The sequence below is a fragment of the Centruroides vittatus genome, unplaced genomic scaffold (assembly GCF_030686945.1).
Source record: "Centruroides vittatus isolate TY-2023 unplaced genomic scaffold, ASM3068694v2 contig_165, whole genome shotgun sequence".
NCBI classification, from domain to species: domain Eukaryota; kingdom Metazoa; phylum Arthropoda; class Arachnida; order Scorpiones; family Buthidae; genus Centruroides; species Centruroides vittatus.
In genome coordinates this window covers 1007918-1020118 of record NW_027121000.1, presented here as the reverse complement: position 1 = coordinate 1020118, position 12201 = coordinate 1007918, and the positions used below count along the sequence as shown (strand labels likewise).

At 29.7% G+C, this 12201-nt stretch overlaps 2 protein-coding genes across 6 annotated transcripts in view; both read right to left on the bottom strand.

Annotated features, from left to right (window-relative positions):
* Positions 1-4511, bottom strand: part of LOC136968887 (uncharacterized) — a 75080-nt gene extending 70569 nt beyond the window's left edge. For all 5 annotated transcript variants that reach the window (XM_067262950.1, XM_067262948.1, XM_067262952.1 and 2 more), the window contains exons 1-2: positions 4427-4511; positions 624-746 (exon numbers count right to left, since the gene is read on the bottom strand). In XM_067262950.1, coding sequence (XP_067119051.1) covers positions 624-746; positions 4427-4447 — 144 coding nt within the window. In that variant the 5' untranslated portion in view covers positions 4448-4511. The remainder of the gene's footprint in view (positions 1-623; positions 747-4426) is intronic.
* Positions 4512-4718: 207 nt separating this feature from the next.
* Positions 4719-11113, bottom strand: LOC136968901 (uncharacterized). The gene is made up of 10 exons (XM_067262964.1): positions 11066-11113; positions 10843-10974; positions 9941-10012; positions 8703-8858; positions 8296-8454; positions 7580-7690; positions 5427-5560; positions 5117-5351; positions 4820-4990; positions 4719-4778 (listed from the first exon to the last, which is right to left on the bottom strand). The coding sequence occupies exons 1-10, from the start codon at positions 11111-11113 to the stop codon at positions 4719-4721; spliced, it is 1278 nt and encodes a 425-aa protein (XP_067119065.1).
* Between the last annotated feature and the right edge of the window lie 1088 nt (positions 11114-12201).

Below are 12201 nucleotides of genomic sequence, written 5' to 3'. Positions count from 1 at the left end.
AAAGAAACCTTTAGTGCATTGTAGGATTTTCTCTTCGCTAAATACATGCACAATGTGGTTAGACATTGAGGCATACAGATACCACATTCTATCCTGCAACAGATTTACAATGTTGCAACTGCCACTCCAGATCCCTCACACTTGCTCATGGTTTAAGATGGTATCTTATCTGGTCCTATAAATGTTTGATGGGCAACATATTTGGAGATTGATCAGACCTAGGAAGTGTGGCAATGTGAGGGAGACATTCCTGGGAAACAATTATGCTGCTAAGCATTATCTGCCAGGAAAATGGCTGTCATAAGAGATAGCTCTCTAAAACAGCACACCAGCAGTGAGGGAAATATGCTAATCAACTATTAAAAATTCTTTGAAGTACCTTCTAAAATAAAACTCCAGTAACTCCTTACTCATATGTAGACTAACGTTTTAAATCCTCCCCTCTGGAAGGATACTTTAAAGAATTTTTAATACTGTCACTCCAGTCTGAAGGAATTGTGAATAGAACATGATACTCAACAGTAAAGGTGGAATTCAGACATTCACCAAATAAAATATAATATTGTAATAATTTTATTATATTTTATTTAAAAAGCAAAGTTTAAAGCTATAAAATCAGTTACCTGAGTCATTTCCATTGCATCTTTTTGTAATTGAAACCATGTCAATAAACTTCGAACAGCTGTTTGCACAATTATTATGCTCCAAATTTCTTCATATTTTCTCTCAATAAATGATTCACTTTCCTATTTTAATATATATGTCTTTAATAAGATTATTCATTTACTTTGTATAGAACTTTTTAATTCATCATAAATTGTTAAAACAATTCTATAAGCATAAATTTAAAATTTATTTTAATGAGCTAACATTAATTAAATCACAATTTTTGTGTAACTAAAATTTATATTTTTAGAATAAATCATATATAATAATAATGCTTCTAATTACTAATTAAATGTCAAATAATTGTTTGGCATTGTTCTAAAAATCAGGTTAATGGATGTTGTTATATCAGGTTATAGTTGTATATATACACCATGCTGGAGTAAAGCGATAGCTTGCTAAGTGTCATGATGGGAGTTACAGCCCATAGGCATTGAAGTCATCCTATTCAGTACTTTGAGTAATCATCATAGTTATTGTGCCTTACATCTTTTCCTGCCCCCCTTCGCCACATGGCGGGTCCGACTCGGTGGAGATGAGTTGTGTAATTCTGGGTGTGTAACCGAGGGTGGGAGTTTTATTGGAGGGTGTGTCTCGGGGAGAAGTTAGAACGGAAGTGGAGAGAGGATGGAGAAGAAGCAAAGTAGTGGTGCTGTGTGAAAGTGCGGGGAAAAATAGTTGGGAAGTGGAAAAGTAAAGACTGTGAAACCATGTCAGTGTGGATATTTTGAATTTCAAACTGTTTTCTGCCCAGTACGAAGAAAAAGGAAGAGGTGCACTTCAAACTCATTTGTTGGTATGTTTTATGTCCTCACATTACGGGAATTTTGAGCAGTATATTGTCGGGAGATTTGATGTTAACGATTTTCGGTATATTGGATTGTCGGGCTCCGTACATTCCTGTGTTTTTTTCCTAGAAGTACTGTATGTTCTCAGGAAAATTAAAGGGTTATCTTGTTATTTGGATAGTTGCCTTTGTCTAGTCCCTATTGAGATCAGTGGATTTCCCCTGCTAAGCATCTGCTCTATCAAGCACGCTTATTTTAAATTTGTCCCTTCGAATAATCACTAAAGTACTAAATGTGAGAACAAGTCGACATGACTTGTTCTCACATTTTATACTCTCACAGTTATATCTAAATTAATAGTTCTGGAAGTGAAGATTGGATGGAGGTCCAGCTAGTTTAACTGACAATGTGTCCATACGATAAACAGTTGCTAGTTCAAATCCTATGTGAAATTTGATAGAGCAAAATGTAGATAAAGAAATAAAATAACAAAAAAATTTATTTCTTGATCATTGCAATACAAGATTCTTTTAGGATGCCAACAAATACCTCTCCCACTAAATAATACACAATAGTACTCACATGAAAAATAACACAAGATCAATTCCCGATAATAAAATTTGCGTGGTGACCTCTACCCAAATCACTCGTCAAATTGTCTAGAATTATACATAACTTACAACTAGGTGCTTATGACTACTTATAACTGATAAAAATAAAATAATTAATTAGAAAAACTGAAGAATAAGAACAGGAGATAAGAAAGAGGGTACCCACAATCTGTTGCAATGTTCTATTTTTCGTTGGTATGTTGAGACGAGATTTCTTCCTGGGATCCTGAATGGGCTCAATTCTCTCACTATTTTATAATCAGTTCAAAGGGCCGACTGTGTTTTCTATTCCTCACAACAAATCATTCTCTCTCTTCCCGAAGTCCTTGTCTCTACCATGCGAGGCTAAAATGCACTGGGGAGACCGATTTCACCGTTTTACCTCTCTGGGTTCCTGTTCCAGAATGAGCCACGTGCTACCCTTCTCACCCTTAGGGTTGCATTCCATCTATTGTTCTCAGAGATTAGTTATCCACATACCAAGAAGGAGGGTTAAATAAGAAAATAAGAACATTCCAGAAAAATAAGACAATAGAAAAGATAGACAGGGGACAGGGAACAAACAATTTTAAAGTAATATACATTTATACAAAAATATACATTAGAAATATGGTGTGTAGTCACACTACTCAGAGCCAGTTCTTTTCTTCCAGAACCTTCTAAATTAATTATTAAATATTAATTATAATTATTAAATTTATCAACAGATGATGCCTAATGCCTACCTCTAGACCAAATTACTTGACATTTGATTAGTAATTAGTATCATTATTATAGCCCAATGTAATCCAGAAATTGTTTGATATTAATCATAATAATACTTAAACAATTGTAATTATCTATAATTACAATTATGATTATTATATTCTGTACTAAAGTTTTCTAATGCTAAAATAAGTTTTTAAGGAGTTCAACTGATCATTTTATTTCAGAATTAAACATTTTTCAGGATATTAGTTCCCATCATCAGACTTTGTCATTATACACATTAGGAGAGGAATCCTAAAATAGCTTTGGAACAATTTTTTGTTTCAAAAATTTAAATATGTGTTCTATAAATCAGTAACTTATCTAACTAAATCTAACGAAATTATTGATACGTTTTAATATTAGAAAATAAAAGTAAATATACAGAATACAAACTATATAAAAAAAAAAATCAACCACATATGTTTGAACTTAACAATTTTTAGCATTGATCATAGCCACATCCATCTGAAATCGGGTCAGTTGCTATCCATGGCAACCGAGTCCATAGTGTAGGAAAGTGTTTATGAAGAAACCAATCAGTCTTATTTGAATAATTCTCAGATTACATGTTGGTCATCAAACTAATGAGCCATACCCACAAAGGGATGTTCTCTTTTCTCACTTATGATAGCGTCACTTGTCATAGAGACCATTAAAAATTTTAAAATCTTAATTTTCCTTAAAAACTTGTTTTAGCATTAGTGAATTTCAGTTTATAATGTGGATTCAATTATAACGAAGAATATTCTACATTATCTGCTGCAAGCATTTATAACAATAAATGAAAAAGTTTCTAAAAACTTAATAATCAAAAGCAGCATGATTATCTGAATATTTACTTTCATAAATATTTTAATAATATAAATTAAAATTGTTATTAGAATATATCACTTGGTGTATTTTTATAAAAATAAATAAATAGCAATTTATTATCAATATTTCTTTTAATTATGTAACAAGATTTTATATTTAGTAACTTATAAAAACATCTGAACATTCCATTAATCACCTTTCTTATTAATAATCCCAAAATATAGGTATTTAATGAAAAGTAGTAGCAGTGTTAATGGATTATTTCTTGTTTTTATTTCTGCTAAGAAAATAACAATAAACAACTATCAATACTAAACAAGCAGAGCAAAGATTAGTATTTTTGGATATTTCCTTTTTTTGGGCTGCAATTTGAAAAAAAAATTGTGGAAACATCCCCACTGTTGTCCGTCTGTCCATCCCTCTGTCGATCTTTCTTGAATCTCAAGAATGGAATTAGCTATATGAAAGTCGTGACCAGATAAGGAAAGATTAGGAGCAGGAGGCCCCAATTAACTATATACGAACGTCGGTTCAAACTGAAAGTCACATTATTTCAATTAATAAATTTTTCCCCTAAAAGAAATTAGATAATGACTGGCATTACTCTGTTGATAACAGGAAAACTATGATGTACACGGGCAAGGCACTACTAATTTGACGCGGAGGCATATGTTTCAAATTAAATAAATTAAAAATATAATGAAAAATGTGCAGCCTGGCATTGTCACGAATAATTGCTCGTTTTTATTTTCATTACTTTATTCATAAAACTATAGAATATAATTTTAACATTCATACCTTTCTCTCTTGTTCCTTCATAATTGCACTACATGTAATTTCAACCAAACTACCTGAAGCTGATGAAGAAAGCAAAGAGCCATCTCTCTCATTGTCTTTTGGAGAAATTAATTCTGCGTCTTCCTTCAAATCAAAAATATATTTTATATATATATATTATATAATATTTACTACTTCTTATAAAGTTGTTTATTCTACTTTTAGATTTTTTATATTACTATTTTACTAAAAATTTTGAGATAACTTTCAATAAAAGTGAAGAAGAATAAATCTTTATTACTAATGAAACAACCTATTTGTAAAAAACTACCATAAAAGTTTTTCCATTAAATAGCAGCAGACTTTGATGTTTCTTTTTGATTTAAAAATTTAAATCAAATAGAATGTACTTACCATAAATTGTTTTTTGTTGTCTGTCTGGGAGCCATCAATATCAAAAATTTTCTGCTTTACACTACGAGGTTGTTTTTCTAATTGCGAAGGATATGTTAGCTTTTCCTTTGATCTATTTAAATTTGAAGTTAATTCTTTCCACCATTTGATTATTTTCTGAGCATTTTCATTCTATAATTATTAAAATACTTTTTAAAATTACAAAATCTATTAAGGAAATTATTTGAAAAACTGATTAACAAATCTTTTGCGTATATATAAATAAGAAACAACTAAATTTGTTACGCTTTATTTTACCTGTTGATAAATTTCTTTCTTGTATTTCAAAAATGTGATAAATCTGCGAATAACTGTTTGAATTGAAGTGATAATGTTAGAAAGATTTTTCTTATTGTTTGTGGACTCGAAAACCAATAGAAAATATTCAGTTTTGAAAATCTGTAAATTAAGAGAAAGTGGTGTGGATTGATTACTAAATGCAGAGACCTGAAGTTTAAATTCAGAGTTTGAATAGGGCTGCAGTTCATTCTTCCTATATAAAATATATAATTGTTTTTAATTTCATGTAATAAATTAGACTGTCAGGAAAAACAGTTATATTCCATACTCTAAAGAAATTCTTTGTCTTCCATAACTTAGCTTTTTACTTGATAATATTCTAAGTTCTTCTCTAATTAATTTGGTGTTTCTTGTCATATCACTTTTGTTGAATTTTTTATCAATTTTCTGGATTTCTTTAAACTGTAAACAGTAGAAAATAATTTTTTAGATATTTCATTTATACTGATTTAAATATATAAATAAGTAATTGTCAAATAATAAATTATTTTTAGTAAAGCTTGTCTATAACAAACTCTCTGCAAAATGGAAACTGTCTAAATGATAAATAAATCTAGGGACAAAATGATTAAAGGATTTTCTACGTAAAATACTATCATAAGTTAGAAACTTGTCTAACATGAAAAGAGAAAACCTTTTATACATAAATTGCACAACAACCTGAGTAAAGCAAAAATTTTGACATAATAGCAGCTAAATTCAAAATCACATTCCAAAGATAGAGTTTTTAACAGAGTTCTTCCACACACGCAGTTTGATGTTTTCAGTATGTCTTTAAAATAAACACTTAAATTGAGATTTAGGTGATCAAGGAAGCACAGTGTAGTTATTCTGGCACTGAAAACTTCCAAGTCAGAGGTCACAGTAACTGTAACTGGCAGCACTATTGATGCATGAGAACATAAGACAATGGACCAATAAAATAGCAGCTCCTCTCCAGCAGTGCATGAAGCAAGAGCCATATGGTGTTGTCCAATTTTGGACATTAGCACATACAGGTACAGTAAGGGGATGACTGTGGTGTGACGGGTTAAAGAAAACCACGTTATATGAATAATATTACGGATACACACGTATTACAAATAAGCGATAGTAATAACAATTTTATTCATTTGTCGACGTAAATTACAAAGGCTAAGCCAATTAATTTTTTCTTTTGTCCACAATGTGTGTAGTGCAGATTGAACATTCAAACCCCGAAAGCGGTTGGTTCACAATCGGTTTTAATCGCATTACAGTACCAATTAAACCTACTTAAATTAGACTATGACTAATGTTAGTTAGATTAAAAAAAAAGGAAGTACAGGATAGTTGTGTTATAAGAAAACTCCTCTTCTTTGTTTGGCGAGTTAGGAAGTCTATTACGATTAACAAAGGACATAAACTGACCACGTGGAACTTCTTCGGTGGGACGAAACATCCAAATAAAAAAAAAAAACTACTTTATCTCTTGATTACTCCAGTCCTCGAACACAACTCTGGATCTCCCTCTCTTGTTCTTTTCTTTTTCGGTGACTTTCTCCTTCTCTGCACGTATTCCTCCTCTCGTAGTCCTCCCTCGAATGCCGAAAATCCACTTTCTCACCTTTGACACAAGGTGGGTGACCTCGCACTCGCCCAAAGCTCGCCACAAGAAAAATATTTTAGAAAATGAGTAAAAAATTATAAACGATAGGGTTAGTGAAAACAATGCTAACCGTTAACTTATAAAATATGATAATATATACATAATTACATGGAGGGAAGCTTTACCCACCACATGACTACATGAATTGAGTTCTAAAATTCAAAAACAGTCAATTCTTTGGAAGATTCTCCACAGCTAGTGATACATAGTGAATGCCATGGAGAATCTTCCACAGAACTATGGCCGTTTTTGGAACTTGTGTGCCATTTCATGCAGTCGTCCCCTTACTGTACCCGTATGTGCTAATGGATGTTGATTAGTTTTTTTGTCCAAAATTGGGCAACACTATATGGCTCTTGCTTCTTACACTGCTGGCTGCCATTTTATTGGCCTGTTGTTTTATGTTCTTGCACATTAACTGTGTTGTCAGTCACAGTTACTGTTGTCTCTAACTTGAAAGTTTTGCATGTCAAAATTTCTATTGCTCATCCTTTCAATTTTTAAATGGCATTTTTCTATTTTCTATTTAATGTATCTTGTATTTATTTTTTTGTAAAAATATCACAAATAAGCTAAATAGATGGAGTTTTTATGCAAAAATTAGAATAAGGTTAAAGGTACATTAATTAATAATATTCAACTGGAGTAATCACAGAAGCTAATCCATCCTTAGAAATCAATCTGATCTGTTTTTATTTCTTAATTTACAGAGTACATAACTATACAAAAAAACTTCTTAACTGGTTAAGAGATTATTGTTTAATTAATATACAGAAAATAAGCAAAATGATTACTTTGTGAAGACAATTTTGCAATTCTAATGTAATTCTCACTGAAATCTGGCATCCATTCTTTTTTAGTTGAAAGTGTTTCCAAAACTTCTGAATATTTAAAGCTGCCATTTCCTTAAAAAAATAATTATATACAATTCAAAAATGAAAATAATCAATATTGATTTTTAATAATGCATAAGGTACTATACAGTCAAACTTCCTTAAAATGAACTGCCTCAGAGAAACATGGAGAATTTGTTATGTAGTAAATTAAATGGAGAATGTTTTAACCTCATTATAAGTACTGTATTCATTATAGCAATCAGATAGTAACAGATATAGAAATAAAATATTATTTTTAACAAATTTGGGTATTTATCTATATAAAAGATATGAATTCTTTTTATTTCATTAACTTCAAGTACATTTTTAAATGTAAAGAAAAGAAATATTCCCACAAATAAAAGGAATGTTTCATCATATTAAATTTGAAAAAGTTCTAGTAAAAAGTTAAAATTTCATAATAAATTAATGTGTTATTATTAATAAATTTATACACATTACTACTGTTGTATTTATAAACATGTAAAAATATTTATGAAAGAAATATGAAAAATTTTCAACGGTTATTACATTGAAATACTAGTAATTAAGGCATTCATTCAAAAAAAAAAAAGAAAAGAATTTCAAATGATCTATCAAAAACGTTAAAACTTTTAAATAAAATTATAGTTTACTTTTTCAACTTTATTAACTTTCTTTTTTAATTGCAAATTTTTTATGAATCCTATTACAAATGCTTGTACACAAATTAAACTGTTAAAAATTGGTTTCCTGTACTTATGTTCCAGAAGTTTATCCCACCAAAGATTAATTTTTGCTGTAATTTGATCATTCTAAAAAATTAAAAATATAAATATAACAAACTAAAATATATGCTGAATAATGATTGATAATACAGTTAATATAATAATAATAAAATCAAATTATTGTTTTAATGTTTTATTCAAAGTTTCAGGCACTGCAACATTAATTGTAAGCAGTATCATGATGATAAAATACAATCAAGATATAAAAAATAATTAAATAATAAATATTTTTGTGATTTCTAAATCAATTATAAGTGTTTGTTTTCCCAATTTACCTCTTGAATTTTACAAATCTTTACAAATCTTATCCTCTCCATTAATCCTTTTAATCTAGCTTGAATGATAACTAAATTGTCAAAAACTTCTCCATGATGCTTACAAGATAACATTTCTTCCCACCAAATAACTGCATCATGAGTAATTTTCTGAACCTATGTAAAATAATATTAAATTCAATTTTGAATAAATGATTGTAATAATATAAATACACTTTCTCAGCTCTAATAAATTTGCTATAAACAAAAAGCTCTAAAGAAGTAGGGATTTTCTTTCAAAGTCTAGCACTTTAATTTTTAAAAACAAATTAATAGTAAAAGCAATTAAAACAGCACTGTAGTTGTGCCAGGGCATAACAGGGTGGCATCCTGGAACTTTTTTCCTAGTAGGGTGAAGTCCTTGTACTTTGTGAACATCTAGGCTGGACTTTAGACTATGTACTTCAGTTTAAACTGCAAGAAGTAATTGGCCATTCTGGCTTTGTATTATGTGAGTAAGGAGACAAAATCACGCATCAGATTAGTTAGTTACAATTGGCGGGGTTAACAGAAAAGTACCAAATTATTCTTGCAGATTATTAATAGAAATTAACAAATTATAAAAACCAATCATTCAATTGTCTACTGCACTCTTATTTTACTTAATTATCTTATATTAATTATCTAGAAGAACTAGCCATGATATTTTGAATTCGCTTTATTAGTCTGTTATCACTATTTTCCTAAAAGTTTGCAAACGCTTTAAAAACTTCTTGGAAGGTGATGAAATATGGAAGCAAAATCCTCACATGTAATTTCACTTACCATTCAAATTTATTTTATTTCTTCACAAAGTTAGAAAAATAGAATTAATTGATAAGAATATTTACAGAGTATATACATGTGAATGCTATTTTAAGAATATATTCAAATGATAAACACTTGAAAATTACTGATTTACAATGTAAAATTTATTGTATTTGTATTGATTGTAAGAAACATGCTGATTAAATATAAGATATATGAAAATTAATTTAAAATAAAGTAAATCTTCTTTAAATAATAAAGTAATCTTCTACTACAGTTTAATCTTTATAATTAACTTTAATTCAAATATTTCTATGTTCATACATATATAGCAATTATAAATCTTCAAAAAAAAAAAAATATATATATATATATATATATATATATATATATTTATATATATTCTTTCATATTTAAATAATATAATTTCATAGAATGAAATAAAAGCTTACATTTTCATTCTCTTCCTTCTGTTCTCTAGAAAACAATCTCCAAAAAATTTTCAAGATATTTTTTATTATAAACTGTAAAATGTAAAAACAATATATTAATTAAATTCAATAACTCAAACTAGGTATTGGTAATTAAGCTTGACACATAAAACCGGTGTTGTTGTCCATGCTGGATAGTCTTTTTTAGTTTAATGTTACCTTAGGTAGCCAAGATGGCGACTCGTCTCTAATTCCAGCAAGGAAACAGTGGGACGCACGTTCTAACCTAACCTAACCTATTCTAATAATATGATTACTAATAATTATGGTAATTTATTACAATAGGTTAGATTAGGTTAGAACGTGCGTCCCACTGTTTTCTTGCTGGAATTAGAGACGAGCCGCCATTTTGGCTACCTAAGGTAACATTAACCCTTGTATAATAACAAACTGCAAGAAAATATTTCATGACAGAAAAGTTAAATAAATGCTTGCATATTATATAGCATTTTACATGACTATTATTATTCTGAAAAAGCCCCGGAAAAATGCTGGGGTTTTTCGACCGCCCGGATTCGAACCCAGTCTCCAGAACAATACGCTGACACCTTAACGGCTCTGGAGACCAGCGACGAGAACCCTAGACTTTTGCGAGGGTGCTTCGTCCCGATACGTTAGGCCCACTTTACGCCATTGTGGGCCTGACCGAACTCATAATTGGCTTGTTAAAAATGGCGGTCTTGGTTCTCAAAGGGTAAAAAGAATTTTTAAAAAATCTAATTCTGTCTGAAAACGCTCTAATCACTTTAATCGCGTGACCTCAGCCTTGACAAAAGTATGTATTTAAATTTAAAAAAAACAAGCTGAAAATTTAAATTAAGACATCAAAAGTAAAAAACTTGATAAAATAAATCAGTTATTACCTCTTTTAACTTTAAGATATTTAAAGAAACTGTAGGATTTCGTTGGCTTTCAACATACTTCATAATTTGCATAATCTGTTTGTTAGTATATTTAGTTTTCCACCAAATTTGAATCAACAAAGCGGAAATTTCCTTAAAATAAAAACAAGGATGGTTTTTTTTAAGTTATTTAATTTTATTCAAATAAAGAAATCCAATTAAAATATTTAAAAATTCCATATACTTTCATTCTATATTGTGATATTTTTGATTCTTTGACTAATTGATTCATTCTTATGCATCTCTGAATATTCTGATAACTACATAACTTTTTAACCTCATCTCGCGTATTTGTATTGTAATGTTTCCGAATCCAGTTTTGAATTGACTTAATTGAAGAAATGCGTCTTTTATTATCTGTAAAAAAAAAAAAAAAAATGAATTCAAACGATGGAAATTAATTTACCAAGCCCATATGGCCGAATCCAAACTGGGCTTGCTAAAAATGCCCTCTTAGTGCCCACAAGGCGGAAAGAGTTAAAAAAAAAAAAAAAAAAAACCAATAGCTCCCAGTGTGGGCCTGGCAGAACCACTTGAGTATGGAAAAAGATCCTCTTAGTGACCACGGGTTAGAAAGAGCCAAAAATAAAAACATTTGTTATATTTTATGAAAATTATTATTTTATATGTAAATGTATGTTTTAATATTAAATATATCTCACAAATTAAATTTTTGACACTTTGATATCCAGCCATGGCAACGATTGAAAATGTTGCGATTGCTTGAGGATAGGCGATGGTAGGAATATTGGAATTCATAGTTTGGTACTGTTATTTCGTCATTGCGATAAGAATTCTCAACAATTTGAGATTTCTTTGTTTGGACATCATTGTTTTAATTAAAATAAGTTGAATATAATTAGATAAATTACTTTAAAACCAAATTTGAAATAAAATTTATGAGTAATCCGACAATATTCAATATATGAAAATGGTGACAAATTTTCTTCTTCGGAATACACTTCAATAAAGCAAAACAATCTCGTTCGATATCTTGAACAAATTGCAATGAAAGTGATGCCAAATTTAAAAGATTCAACTAAATAGCCTGTTGTTAGAATGGCCGAGTGGTTAAGGTGATAGCTTATTTCTTTGGGAGTATGTCGGGTTCCATCCCTTAGTAGTTTAACCATATATGGACCTAGAGAGCCTAATTTCTTTACCTCTGTAAATTAATAAATAAGTAATCAAACAAGTATAGGTAAAAGAGTTGAATGTGACAAATGCACTTATACGCATGTATATGTCGCAGTAGCTAAGGATTTACACTTTATCTACAGTGATACAAGGGTAAATATGCAATACCTAATATCAGTTATA